The 15,975-nt window shown below is 34.0% G+C and overlaps 1 protein-coding gene across 9 annotated transcripts in view; it reads right to left on the bottom strand.

Moving 5' to 3' along the window:
- The window catches only part of MTX2 (metaxin 2), a 78,447-nt gene that overhangs the window by 29,596 nt on the left and 32,876 nt on the right, over nucleotides 1-15,975 (bottom strand). For 6 of the 9 annotated variants that reach the window (XM_037735554.1, XM_017520446.2, XM_017520450.2 and 3 more), the window contains 2 exons: nucleotides 5,850-5,897; nucleotides 4,865-4,911 (listed from right to left, as the gene is read on the bottom strand). In XM_037735554.1, the coding sequence (XP_037591482.1) occupies nucleotides 4,865-4,887 (23 nt within the window). In that variant the 5' untranslated portion in view covers nucleotides 4,888-4,911; nucleotides 5,850-5,897. Of the gene's footprint in view, nucleotides 1-630; nucleotides 675-4,864; nucleotides 4,912-5,849; nucleotides 5,898-15,975 lie in introns of those variants that run through there. The other 3 variants (XM_037735555.1, XM_037735557.1, XM_017520453.2) reach the window with 2 other exon arrangements.

The raw sequence follows: 15,975 nt of genomic DNA, 5'->3' as shown, positions 1-15,975 counted from the left end.
TGCAAGGGTCAGCTAAGTATCAGCAGATCTGAAATGGTAGTGTTCACGGTCCAGCATTAATGGAGTCTAGAAAAATGCTCACTTTTGGTTGGGCGTGGTGGCTAACACCTGTAATCCCAGCACTTTTGGGAGGCTAAGGCAGGTGGATCATTTGAGGTCAGGACTTCAAGCCCAGCCTGGCCAACATGGTGAAACTCCGTCTCTACTGAAAATACAAAAAATTCAGCTGGGTGTGGTGGTACCCGCCTGTAATCCCAGCTACTCAGGAGGCTAAGGTGGGAGAATCACTTGAACCTGGGAAGTAGAAGTTGCAGTGAGCAGAGATCATGCCAGCACTGAGCCAAGATCACATCACTGCACTCCAGCCTGCGGGCGACAGAGCTAGACTCCATCTCAAAAAACAAACAAACAAAATAACGCAAAATGCTGACTTTTAAATTATATACTATATTCAACAGAAAGAAAATAGATTTTTTTTCTGTCATCTTCCCCTTTATTTTGAGAGATAAAGTATTTATTAACAAAGAGTAAAGAAAAATAAAAACATTAAATGGAACAAGGACATTCTCCTTCACCTGAGCTTAAACGCTACTCTTACTTGAAGTAAAAAGTAGGACAAAGTAAGATTACCTGTTCATGAAGTATTCTAATAATGATCATCAGTTTGAAACACTCTAAAAAACAAATTCAAATTTTTATAATATCTAGATTGAGCCATACAAAAAAGAAATACCAGTTTTTTTAATTGCCTTCATATATATTAAGCAAAATCCTTTCTAAAACTTACTAGAAAGTCTGTCGCGTAATGGATAGTGCACTGGACTTCTCAAAAAGATATTCACAAAATATGTACATAAATCTTTGAAGTCGAAATAGGCACTAATTCTGCATTTGACATCTTGCATTCCTCTTCCTTTTACTTTTTCAAAAGAATTTCCCATTTATTACCTAACTTGAGCTTCATAGTATTATAGAGATAACACTATATTTATCCCTTTTCAAAGATACAAAAGCTAAGACACGTTCTTTTACTCCTTAATGTAAATGAGTAATCATAAGATATAATTTACTAAGAAATGTCAGAAATAATTTGTGATTAAATGTTCACTTATTGTTGGGTAAAACTTCAAAGATCTGTATCACTGTACTAGACGAATATGCAGCAAAGTATTATGAGTGTAGACTGCCAATCCAGACTTTCTGGATCTGCATTCCAGCTCTGCCAAGTACTATTTATGTAACTTTGGGTCCACTGTTTAACCTCTCTGCCTTACCTTCCTAATCTGTAGGAAAATAGGAATAATAACAGTATCTAACTCATAGGGTAGCTGTGTGAAAGGATTATTTATGACACCTACATTATACAGCACTTACCTCATACTGTTGTTATAAGGATTAAATGTGTTAATATGAATTAAGAGCTCAGCACAGTGACAAGCACAGGTGGCACTCAACCAATCTTGCTGTTGTTTTCAGTTTATCTCCACAATCTGTGGGTTCTATGAATGTGGGTGAAGCATCCTTAAGCTTCAGTTTCCACATCTTTAAAATTAGGATTATAATAGTACTGTGCACTAGGGTCATGGGAAGGATTTAATGCAATGCTCCACATAAAAGCTCTCAGTACAGTGCCTTATACAGTAAAAATATTCAATAAATATTTTTTAAAAATTAATAAAATTTTGTTTGCATGAAAGCATTCAATATTAATTTTTTGGGTAATAATTACAAAAATTATCAATGTACACACAAATATAAATATGTCCAGAAAAGATTCCTACACACAACATTTATTTTTAATTATGTATTATCAAGCCTGCAAACTTCCATTCCTCTTACTGACATTGAATATGTACATTTCTTTCAAAGAATTAGGAGAGAAAGAAGTAATAGCCAGCATTCATTGCATATTTACAATATGCCAGGTACTCTTCTAAGTGCTTTACATATGCTGACATATTCAATCCTCATATTCAATATGTTAACATATTCAATCCTATCCTACGATAGCTTCTATTACATCTCTATTTTACATTTGAGCAAACTTGAAAGAGTTCTATTTAGAATTTGCTGTATTTGAAACAGATACCAATTGGAATCTTCTATAAAAGACAGCATATACTCAATCAATAGACATAAACTTACTAAATAAAACAATTTTTGCCAAAACTTTGGGGAGTATATACGTTATTTGCTCATATTGTGTTCTAAAACTACAGTGTCCAGTGCAAAAACCACTAGCTACACAAGACTACCGGGCATTTGAAATGTGGCTAGCAAAAATTGAGATGTACTGTTAAGTGTAAAATACACATCATATTTTGAACTTCATATGAAAAAAGTCCTACTAATAAATTCTGTATTGATTACGTATTAAAATAATATTTGGATATACTGGATAAAATAATGTATATTATTAAAGTACATTTTACCTATTTCTTTTTACGTTTTTAAAATGAGGCTTCTAGAAAATTTCAAATAACAAATGTGGTCAATACTTGTGTATTTATTAGACGGCTGGTTTAAACTCAGGGGTAAGAAAGAATAGTAACAGAGACTTATCATCAAAGTTCTTTTTTCCAATCAGTATAAGCGTTAAGTCCTTCAAAGACAAGTACAGAATGGAAGATATCTTTCTCTCTCTGTCCTTCTTGTGTGTGTATGTGTGTATAATACTGCATATACGCACATTCAGCTCAAGGGACCAGAGAAACACGCTATACTAATACTTCACTATACTCAACATACGAGAACGAAGAAAAGCAAATCTTAGGGGAAATAGCTACAGGAAAAAAAAAAAAAAATTTTAAACTGAAATCATAAAAGTTCCTGGAGTCCAAAAAGATCTAACCACTTAGTTTTAGGAGTATAATAAATACCAAGTTTATGTGTTGAGTAAAATTTAAATTTCCTATCATGGCCTAAGTGGCAGACTATTAAAATACCTGATGTTTGATATCTGGTATCTTCTAGAAAATAACCCAGTTTGTGGATACCTGTCACATTGTTTTAAGCAATTTTGTACATCAAATGTAGGCCTTTAACTGATTCTTCTAAACAAATGCTAGTCCACTACATAGAAGAAAATTACTCCATAAAGTTTACATCAGATATCTGGAAAAGTCACATTTATAGCCATGGCTACTATCAGCTGTCAAGCCAAAGATTATTGAAGAAAACCAAGAAATTTTAATATATGCTGTTTAATTTATCATCAAAGTGACATACTGTAGGATTAAAAACATTGAAATGGTTAAGGAAATTCTACCCTGTAAAACATCCTTTTTTCTGGTTTTATTTTTAATGGCAACTATGATTTGAGAAACCATGAGAAAGCAAATTAATAGAAATCATAAAAATAGAATTAAATAAAATACATACTAAGATTTATTTTCCCCCTTCTTCTGATTATAAAAAGTTAATTTTTTAAAATGGTAATACACTGGTATTTTGGTTTATATTGGAAACTGGCTAATCCATCTATTCTAGGGTTTGTCAACCTTGACCAATCTGTTTGCAGTTGGGGCTAGATAATTCTTAGTTGTGCAAGGACTATTCTGTACACTGTGGGATTTTTAGCAGCATCTCTGGCATTACCCAATAGATGACAATAGCACTCTACCCTTCAACCGTTTTGACAAGCAAAAACACTTAAACATTGTCAAATGTCATAGAATGGCAGTTGGGGGAGTACTAAAGAGCTGCCCAGTAGAAAACCGCTGTCTATTCCCTACCCAAAATATCTTTCTTTGATGAAAATTACTTCAGCACTTCCTAACCTACTATTATGTAGTTTTAGGTGATTTTCCTAGGGGATCCAGATAGCTTCAGCAGAAAAATCAGTAAACCTACTGAAACTACATGCAGAATAGCCTGGTTATATTTTCTGGAAAAAAAATCTTCAATAGCTTTTGCCAGATCCTGAAAGGGTTGTCCCCAAAATAGCAATTTTAAAAGGGTTAAGAATCAGTGCTTCAACTAAAATATTCACAGTGCCTTGAAGCTGTCTTTCCAAGAATATAAAGATTGAAAATATTATTTTATACACAGCAAATCCTTTATTTTCACATTGGTTATCAAGGCATGATTGCTTTCACCACACTTATAAACCATTAATATTACAAAGAGTACATGTTCAGTCCTGTGTTAAACTACATAAGCTAAGTAAAAAGCAGCTAAATATGTAAAATGTTTGGATAACTATATTATAATTCCATAACCTACATAAACATTGTTTTTTAAACAAACTATTCCCAGGTATCCTATTCTTCCTATAATGCAGCTTAAAGTTTACAGGGCCACTAAGCTTTTTTTAGATTATACAAATGTTATATACAACTTGAAGAGCTATTACATTTCGTAAATGGTTTTGGGGATAATAAACACTTATGGAATCAATAAATATATGAGGAGTGGCTAGAGAACCAGAACACTGCTACAAGATTACCAAACAGATTAAAGCTAGAATGAGTGCAATGAGCAAAATGATGCTTAAAAATATGTGATAAATAAACCTTTACAAATCAATCAGAAAATAATTTTGAGTCCACAAATGAACATATCACCCCAAATAATCAATACCATAATATCCAGCCAAAAGCAAAACAACTGCTAAGACACAGAATGTGCCTAGCATAAAAAAGTGATTTCTAAAAAAATATATTTTTTTATGTTTGTTATATACTGACAATTAACTGAATAATATTACATAATAAAATTATGTAATAGTATATAATGGTAAATCATAAAAAAAAATCTAAACATATAGTATCAGACTTTCTAGAAGGGGAAAAATATAATTGCAACTCAAAATGATGTAAATCACCTGGGGGTGAAAAAGATATTACATTATTTACATATTTACCTGCACAGCAAGAGAAGCTGCATTGTCAGAAAGTAAAATTTGCTCCCCTGTGGAAATACAATGAAGCATAACTGTTAATCAATTAGAATATAATATTTTTATTTTTAAAAAGTATTTCTATTTTTTCAAAGGTATTGCCTACCACTAAAGCAATTCTAAAGTTTTATATCAGTTATTATATAATTTTGATTAAATTATGACAAACTATGACAGTTTCCTCTAAAACTATTTGATCATTCATCTCATTTTATCAGCAATGTAATTAAAATTGTTCACTTAAAGTCAAATTCATTTTTCAAGTTTTCAAGAAATGTTCCTCTTCTTTTCATTAAAATTAAGTAAAATCTGCTGAACCCTTTCCAGTTAAAAGTAAAAGCATTCACAATAATATAAAACCAGCTTGCAGTTAATATTGCACAGTGTGTCTAGGTCTGCCACACAAAAGAAAGATGACAAGTTTGCTGCAATAAAAATTCCATGCTTAGAAGACCAGGGCTGCTGCCTATTAGTCTTCATTACTTTGCAGTCTTCTGACAACTGTAGCAGGCTGCTAAGCCCCAAATGGGGTCCATAATGTGATCTGATGATATATGAAGAGCTGCTAAAGGGAGCCTGAACCATCCTAGCCTATACATTTTAACAGTTCCTTTTTACTGAGAGCCCACTTTACCACAAGACTTCAAAAATCTGCTGTCTCAGCTATTGGTGCAGTAAATCTGCCAACTGCTCCTGCAACCACATCATTTTACACCGCCTACAGCAGCCAATATAATGAGTCAATAATAAACTACGGACCTTATAGGCCATGAATAGGTGGTTTACACTGGCAGATACAAGTTTAGGTAAAACCTCCTAGACAAATTATACAAGGAAATCCCTTCTTTACATTTTATATTCTCCTTGCAGTAAATTATATTACTGAGGATTTTTTCGTAATAAATATAGTTTGATACAAAGTCATTTTTAATTGTAAACAAAAACTTACCTTTCAATTGCTGATACAATGTAGCATTTTCAGGCCAGGGTTCTGCAGCTGTGGAAACAAGGCGGTGATAATTAGGCACACAGAGCAAAAACCTATCAATAACAAATCAAATTAATAAGCATGTACATTTACCTAGAGCATTTAAAGTCAATTGCTAAGGTTGCCTTATACATGACAACTAATCACACTATCTTAGATTCTACAGTAACCTGTATAAGCAGGTTAGATAACTTGTTTTCAAAGCATGTTTGGTTTATTGTTTGGTGATTTTTTTTATAGGGAGGAGGGGAAGATAGCGTGCCAATCAAAAATGAGAATTAAAAAAATAAAATAGCCCATGTGCTACAATTCCTTTAGCTTCTTTCAAACAAAGACATATCCTAAATATTACTTATACATATAAAATAATACTCATGTTTAATTCATTACAAAAAATATAGTGAAATAATATTTTAAATATTTTATAGTAAACTTTTTAGCAAAGTAAAATTTCAAGCATACATTGAATGAAAGAATCAAATATATCTGTACCAAGCTTCCATCTTTCCCCACAATCTGGCAGTATTTAAAAATACAGAGGAATCCTGTTGTATTCCAGAAGATTTCATTGCCTTGACCCTACCAACACTGCCCCACAAAAACAATTAGAACAAAGTTGCATGATGAAGCATTAAGTATCCACAAAGTGTAATAAAGCCAGTAAAGCTAATTTTAGGCCTGAAATGAAACTTGACCTTGACCCTTAATCTCTCATCCAGAGAAGACTGCAGCTACAAAGAGAATATTACCAACCTACCAGTATTTGGGAAAAGCACTAGATTTGAATTTTATCTCATCAACTGCAATTAAGAAGCAATGGCTCCACTAACAGAATACACAGGATATCACGATATCAACTTGTTGGATTCTTCTTTGTAAAAGCCATAAAACATCAGAATCACCCATTGTAATACAGTAACTACATTTGCTCTCAGCAATTAAATATATGAGATTTGATAATAATTGACATTTTTCTAATTGTCTTTATGCAAATTTAGTATCTGTGACATAGCAACAAATAACTTTAATATATAATTCTGGCTGATTTTTTAAAATAAATTTATATATGTGAAGAATTTTTTTCTTAAGAATGATCATAGGCAGCCCCCTGGCACCAAGCAGCCTGAAAGTACCCCAGCCCAGAAGCTAAGAATGATCATTTAAAATGTCCTAAAGCAGTCCCTGGAATGGGAAAAATCAACTCCTTGTTTTTACGTATGCTTTAGAATAAAAAGAAAAACAGTAGTAGTACTATAAATAACAAATGTTAACTTTAAGGTTTAGTTTGGTTTTGGCTACAAAAATTAAACTAATATTTAGAGATAATGCCATGAAAACATCAAGTAAATAATGAGCTATACATAGTTTTGTATGCTGTTACCCACAATATTTGTAAGGGCTACTGAATTTCAACATGTATACCAAAACAGCAATAAAACAAAGTATTTTGCTGTCAACTTTTTAACAAAGTAAATTTCAGTAAGAACCCAATTAACTTGTATAACAGTTTTTAAAATAAAAGACAAAGAAACAAAAACAAGCTGACATCAGCAAATTACTCAAAAAATAACCTTTTAGGATAAATTTTATGGTCAGCACATTTACATTGCTTACATCTATACTAAAAACAATACAATGAAACTTGTCTGTTATAAAATTCTAAATGATCAAAGATTCAATTATATGCATTACATTAACTAGCAATAAAGCATCAGAATAAAATATACAAAAATTTCTAAGAATATTGAAAATAAGTTCCTTGGAAGCACAGATGTGTCATGTGCATCTGTGTATCCCATCCTGTACTATGCTTTGCATACAGTTGGTGTTAACTGTTTGTAGAAAGAAGATATTTGATTAAACCTACCATCTAATTCCCTAAACATGCTGGCTAAAGTTTTACTCAACTTAATATTATCATCTATGTTAAGGTAATAGGACATTCTAATTTAAAATTGTGGTAATTTTAACTCTTGGTTAGCTATTTTGTGCACATACGAGACATGCATTATAAATTTTTAAAACAATGAAGAATTAGGTTGGTGCAAAACTAATTGCAGTTTTTGCCCAAAAACTGTGTTAAACCTGTATTACTATATTAAAATTGATGACTCTGATGTTCTACGGCTTTTACAAAGAATCCAACAAATAACATACCAAAACCACAATTATTTTTGCACCAACCTTTATATACACTAGCATTAATCATATGCTGAACATAATTTAAGTGTTATCTGATAAATCAGAAGCTACTTCACTACCCTGTAACATAACAGAGTTCTTATATGAACAGAAATGTATGCGGTCAATAATTTCAGTTAAAAGTTAATCATCAGCTGGGTGCAGTGGCTCACACCTGTAATCCCAGCACTTTGGGAGGCCGAAGAGGGTAGATCACAAGGTCAGGAGTTCAAGACCAGCCTCGCCAAGATGGTGAAACCTCATCTCCACTAAAAATACAAAAATTAGCTGGGTGTGGTGGCAGGTGCCTGTAATCCCAGCTACCTGGGAGGCTGAGGCACAGAATCACTTGAACCCAGGAGGTGGAGGTTGCAGCGGGCCGAGATCACACCACTGCACTCAGGCCTGGGTAACAGAGCAAGACTCCATCACAAAAAAAAAAAAAAAAAGTTAATTCATCATCACCACCATGGATTCTCTAGATCTCATCCAAAAGACAAATATGAAAGTAATAAAAGTTTGCAACATATGACTTGACTGCAAATAAGACTAAAAAAGCTGCCTACAAATACTAAAAGCTCTGTTATTAAGAATCTAAAGCTGGAAATAGATGAAAAGGCTGAATATTTTACTCAATCCAAGACATAAACTCTGTTTCAACCCAGAAATCATTATTGAAAATAAATTCTCAGAAAGTAACTCTACCAAAACATCCAGTGTTTCCATCACAAATAGAACTCACGATTTAAAAGGGAAGGAAATTAGGCTGATACAAACCTATATAACCATGTTATCCTAGCAACTAGGAATTGCAGTTTATAATGCAGTAGTCAGGAAACGGTAGAGTATACAAAGAACGACCAGCTGCCTATGTCTCCCATGAGTAGCTCAAAGAATCTAAATATCACTGACTTGAGTGCATCATCTACATGATTCTGCTAGGATGTTGGAGTTGTAAAGAATTACCTGAGGTCGGGTAATTTATAAAGAAAAGATTTATTTTGGCTCATGGGCCTGCAGACTGTACAAGAATACAGTGCCAGCATCTGCTTCTGGTGAGAGCTTCAGGAAGCTTATAATCATGGCAGAAGGCAAAGGGGGAGCAGGTGTCACACACAGCAAGAGCAGGAGCAGGAGCAAAAGAGAGGAAGAGCCACTCTCTTTTAAAAAACAACAAGATCTCATGTGAACTCAGAGAGAGAACTCACTATCAAGCATAGCACTGAGACATTCATGACGGATCCACCCCCATAACACAAACACCTCCACCAAGACCCACCTCTGACAATGGGGATTAAATTTCAACAGCAGATTTGCAGGGGACAAACATCCAAACTATATCAGTGACAGAGCTCATATAATTACATATAAAGCATGATGAAAGAAAAAAAATCTCCTGTTTGTTATTCGATAGGAGTGCCAAAAGTGAAAAACCTAAACTGGGCAATAGATCTACAAATAAACCATGCAGGTATCATTCTAGGAAATGAGCTCTGTAACTGTCTTCATATGTAAATCTATGAATCATGAAAATTATTATTCACACCTAACAGAAAGAAAGCTATTTATTGGTTTGGGAATACCTATTATGTAAAACGCAAAGTCCAAAAAGGCAACTTCTTCCCTATGCTTCTCTTTCCCAAGGTCGAAGTCAGTAATCACCCCCCTTGCTCCTGAGCATGTATAAAAGAGAAGATTAAGGATTTAAAATAATGGCGCTGACAATACACATCCTAAAAATCTGTAGCATTTAAAGAGGAAAATCATTTTAAAACAATAATAAAACATTTTTATCTTTTACCACTTTTTCTTCAGTTGACCTGAAATGTTTTAGACCACAAACTACTGCAATAGTAAATAAAATGTCATGACTCGCCTACTCTACTTTCAGTTTCTATTACCAAACACACTCCCTGATGTGAAGTGCCATTTAAACACACCTAAAGGAAGGGCCAGCCTTAGAGTATACATACAAGGTGAGACTGAAAGTTTCTAAAAAAGGGGTTGGTAAGAAATGGAAGCTGAGGAAGAAAGTTGTCCAATGCTGACAGAGTGCAAGTTATTGGTATTCTCAGCACACCAAAAGTAAACTTATGCTTAAGACACATCAATAGTTATGTGTGGTTCTTGGAATAAAGACCAGAATCTTCAACATGGCCTACAGGACTCTACTTGGCCTTTCAAGTTACCCTCTCTGCCAGCCTACCTCATCACACACATCCCCTACCTTGCGTCTCTGCACTCCAGCCACACTGGCCTTCATCCAGTTTCTGAATGCACGTGCTGTTCCTTCTGCCTAGAACAATTTTACCAATTTTACCCTCCTATGGTATTGTCACATCTCAGCTCAAAAATCACTTCCTCAGGTACAGCCAGGTTCATGAGCGTGTAACCTGTGCAGCTGCATAGGACCTGCACTTGGAAGGGTCCCGTGCTTGGTTTAATGTTCTGCTGTCTCAGTCTTTAAAGCCAATAATTTTTTAATATTTTCATTTTGCACTGTGCCCCACAAATTATGTAGCTAGTCCTATCTTCAGGGAAGTCTTCACTGACCTCCTTGAATAGTTCAACCACTCCTTTTACAAGCTCTTATAGCATGCACTCCCCCATCTGTATTTTTACATTTAAGTAACTATTTGATTGTTTAATCTCCTCCTCGAGAAAATAAGCACCAGGAATCCAGCATTCATGTCTGATTTTTGCTTACTATCTTCCCTAGAACCTAGCACATAGCAGGTAATCAGTAAATGTTGGCTGAATAAACATTCGTTTTTATTATTAGCACTATCATCATTGTTGTTATTACTCTGTACTATTCAGGCTAAGAATGTAGCAGGGAAGATAAGAAAAATTCATGGCAAAACACAAAAAATAAAATAAACTTTACCCAAGCAACTTCAACACTACAACTAACAACAAAACTCAAAAAAAAATTAAATAGCTGCCTAAAAATACTTGGAATTTGAATTTTATCTTTTTTAACTCTTTCTACTTTCTTTTTTAGTGTATGTTTCATAATGTGCATGATACATTAGCTCAGCAATTAACAACCTTCTGATTTCTAAATTCAGGCCCACATGTTCAAATTTTTATTGATAAGGACATGAGGTTTTTATAAATGATGATTCTTGGGTTAGAGTCACAGGACACGGAAAGGGGGAACAGTGAAATGGCTTATCAGGTACAGCAATAACATCTGAGGTACACTACATATTTAATATAAAACATTATATAGAAAGAGATGTCCAGTTTTAGGGTTAGTGCAAACGTAAGAAATATATAGTTAATCTATATATTTTTTCTTTCTATATTTCGAAGGATTGTCTTGCACACATATTACATGTAAAGCATGACATGAGAGAGGAAAAAAAAAAATCTCTAGTTATACCCTAGGAATGCCAAAGGTGAAAATCCTAAACTGGTTGATGAATCTACAAATCAACCATGTAGGTGTCATTCTAGGAAATGAGCTCTGTAACTGTCTTCATATGTAAATCTATGAATTACGAATATTATTATCCACATCTTATAAAAAGCTGATTTCTTGGTTTGGGAATACTTATCATGTAAAAGACAAAATTCAAAAGGACAACTTCTTCTCTACTATTCTCTTTCCCAAGGCAGACAAAGTCAGTAATCACCCCTTGCTCCTGCCTACATCCTACTCTACATTGGAGAACACCGTTCTAATTACATAACTACTTATTTGAAGTTTTTGTAGGAAACCCAGTCATTCATGTACTCTGGAGCAAGGAAGAGTCTTTCTCTCTTGTGGTAAAATCACCCTTTTTGATCAAGGAGAAAGCTTGTGGAGGGAACACGCATGAATTAGTAAGGAGAATGGGGATCCCTGCCTACTACCTCCCTACCTACCTAACAAGACCCTTGCATCAACCAGAGCACTTCAAATTTCCCCCAGAAACTTCAAATGTTCTCATCTTTGTGACTTTACTCAAACTGTTCCCAAGTTCAGAATACTCCTTCACTGCCATATACCCAAAACCTATACCTTTTTCAACCAAGTTTAAATGTGACATCCATCAAAAAGGCTTTTAGGACTAAGCAAATCTAATTTCTCCTTTATCTATACTGTCCATAGCAGTCTGTATTTTTCTTATGTACCATTTTCTACTCTATCATATTATTATGTCAATATCTTATCTCTCTTTCTAGGAGGTAAATTCCTAGAATGTGAAAAATTCTTGTGGTCCTGAGACTATTTATTAAAATCTTGGCTTTTCAACTGCTCCAAACTGAAAATGACATTTACAATAATACATGACAAAATATGAAATTTGAATTAACCAAGATTAAATTTTATATAGGTCTTTTTTTTTTTTTTTTTTTTTTNTTTTTTGAGTCAGAGTCTTGCTCTGTTGCCCAGGCTGGAGTACAGGGTATGATCTCGGCTCACTGTAACCTCCACCTCCCGAGTTCAAGCGATTCTCCTGCCTCGGCCTCTTGAGTAGCTGGGATTACAGGCACACACCACCATGCCTGGCTAATCTTTGCATTTTTAGTAGAAACAGGGTTTCAACATGTTGGTCAGGCTGGTCTCAAGCTCCTGACCTCAGGTGATCCGCCTGCCTCAACCTCCCAAAGTGCTGGGATTATAGGGTAACCTAATATCTTTATTATAAGTGTTCCAAATTAAACTACCCACCTTTTAGGAATTAATTATTTCATGATAAAGAAATTACTATAGCACTTTCATTCCAAATCAGTAACTTACTCTAAGGTACTCTAGTGACCTATATTAATTCACTCTCTAAAATTAGAATTACTATTCTAATAGTATTCTCTAACAAAAGATGCATTAAATTTTTATCACTTTTATAAAGAAGAAATATATCCCTATATTGCAGATATAAAGAATGCCAAGAAATAAAGCAAATATCAGAGCACCTCATAACTAAGTGCATATCCAATTAGTTATTAAAGTCCAGTTAGTTCTCTACCTACTTTCCAATTTTGCTCAGGCCCTGATTATTCTACATTTAGTGTCTTCTTTACCAGGAGCAAAAGAGAGGCTGCTTAAGGTTTCAGGCTTTAGTGGGAGAGTTCTTTTAATGCAAAGGAATATTTCTTTAAAAAACTCGTATTTATGCTGGAGAACAAAGTAAAATCAAAAAGAAGTGACACATGTTCTTAGACTTTTGAAAGCCATAAAATAACGCATAAATAAATGTTAGAAATGCACACATGATAAAGCAATACCCATAGCCCCCCAAAAATAAGTATTTGCTTCTCATTCATTTTAATTATCATTAAGTTACCTATTTGTAAGCTTTTCAATAAATACAACAAAAACATCAATATTCTTTACTAATCCATTGTAACTTTTAATGAAATGACTACTAACCAATAAATTCACATACGTATACCCGTAAGTCTCTTCAAGACTTTATATATTTCTTGTGGTATTCTCTTAAGTATTAGGTTAGGTGGTAATTCATTCTGGTAAAAGATGATATGTCTATGTATTCCATTCAAATGAAGGTATTTCAAAGTATGAAAGTGCTATGACCTAAAAAACTAGTGTAATTCTGAAGTCCATCTCTCAATGATCTAATATAAGACTATAAGAGAAGAGCCATGAAAAGAGATGCCCTCTGTTGTTTGTCTCTTTTTTTTTAAGTTCTGCATCCTTGGTGTACAACATGACTCTTCTGGCATATGAATGTAGGTGAAGACATAATTTGTAGAATAATAGGCACTAATATTACATGCTGCTTCAGTTCTGTCATATTTCCAATCCATCAAATTGATTAATGCTATAATAACTCTGCACAAACCTATCAATTGTGCGCTAATGAAGTCAAACTCAGATTATCCTTAGGCAACTAGATTCCAAAAGCTCATAGATGTCATCTCTTCAGCACAGCAAGACTATTTAGACAGTGCTATATAAAAGGAGCAAGAAACATGTGTAGCCTATCTCCAAATTTGGATAGTGTCCTGCCAAAGTTGTAAATGCAAATACTGCTAATATAACAAAACGTTCAAAGAGCATTCAGCAGCTCTTAAATATGGGCAAGTTACTGCAAGATATAGAAAGAAAAGAAGGAAATTTGTTAGTTTGACATAAATATTATACTAATGATATCAGTGATATCAACATAGACACCATGTTCAAAACCCATCAAGTTTTAGGCAATATATAAAGGTTTCATTTAAAATAGATTTTTAAGATGTTTAGACTTAAAATATGATGATATGGGACTTTATCAAAACTGGAATTTTAAGAGCTATATATATTAGATTCAACAGCAATTCAACCTGCAAACTACAGTGCAAGTCCAAAACAACACTGTATCTCAGACAATGATGATCATGAAATGATTAAATAGTAATGCCCCTGAGCTAATGTTTCATAGGGGATGTTTAATGATATGATGCAGAATGTGTAATCAGAAGTGACTCTTCCCACAAAAGGTGTTTAAAACCATTTTCCCATCACCTCAACTGTCAGAGATCAGTGTTCACATCAGAAAGTGGCTTGTGATGGAGGATAAAGAAGTGCAACATCACACTGTCATTTCCATAAATGTAAAAAAAAAAAAAAAAGGAAGGCAGTATTGTGCAGCATAGTGGTTAAGGCTAAAGAACATACTTACAAGCAAGTATAGATACAAAGATATAGACTACCTTCAATTAAAATAGAAATCCTGAAGCAGAAAGCAAACATTCTAGGACAAACTAGAGAAGTATTAAACACAAATACAAAAGTAGTCCTAGATTCTAGAAGATTCTTCTGGAAGAAGACACAGACCAGAACTATTCCTTTGGCTACATATCATCATAAATTTTCAGGAAAAAAAAACCTGTTGACTGACTCAAGAGTCTACTGTATATCCATGGATAGCTTGTTGCATACAGGTTGAGTATCCCTTATCCAAAATTCCTGACACTAGAAGTGTTTTAATTTTGGGATTTTTATCATATTTTGGAATATTTGCATTATATACTTACCAGTTAAGCAACCCTAATCCAAAAATCCAAAACCCACTTCAATGAGCATTTCCTTTGAGCATCACATTGGCACTCAAAAAATTTTGGATTTTGGAGCATTTTCAGATTTCAGACTTCCAAATTGGGGATACTCAACCTATATAAATATGTATAGTAAATTATACATACATCTTATTTCAGAAAGTAAATTTAGCCAAAGCTACAAATCAGTTTTATCATTCATTCAATAAAAATACTGAATGCATATAAAGTGTCAGGCGCCATTCTAAGGGCTAAAGGCACAATTACTAAGAAAACCAAGTAACTGCCCATAAGGCAGTTCTATTTTAGAGGTACTATGTGGCCTATTCTCCTTATATGTACTTTTACAATGCTTTAATTTAAAAACACTAAAAAATACTAGAGTCTACCTCATTATGACAATATTATTTGGTATACACATAACAAGGTTTAATTTTGTTTGTGCTACACATTACATAAAAACTAATTAAAAAGTATACACAACAGTGTACAATTTCCAAAATACCAAATGAATTCCGATTTACTGAACTATGGCAAATAACTCAAATAATATTCCATAAATAACTCAATATCTCCGGCAATCCATTCATTTGGAGGAACAAGGTAGTAAGCAGAAGATTAAAATGACCCAGAGTGGGCTGGGCATGGTGGTTCATACCTGTAATCCCAGCACTTTGGGAGGTTGAGGTGGGTAGATCACCTGAGGTAAGGAGTTCTAGACCAGCCTGGCCAACATGGTGAGACCTCATCTCTACTAAAAGTACAAAATACAAAATTAGCCAGGCACGGTGGCACACGCCTGTAATCCCAGCTACTTGGGAGGCTGAGGCAGGAGAATCATTTGAACTCGGGAGACAGAGGTTGCAATGACCCAAGATTGTACCACTGTACTCCAGCCTGGGCAACCACAACA

Source organism: Cebus imitator, unplaced genomic scaffold, assembly GCF_001604975.1.
Source record: "Cebus imitator isolate Cc_AM_T3 unplaced genomic scaffold, Cebus_imitator-1.0 Scaffold839, whole genome shotgun sequence".
Lineage (NCBI taxonomy): Eukaryota > Metazoa > Chordata > Mammalia > Primates > Cebidae > Cebus > Cebus imitator.
Note: the sequence above shows the minus strand (reverse complement) of the source record. Positions and strands in the feature narration are given on the sequence as shown.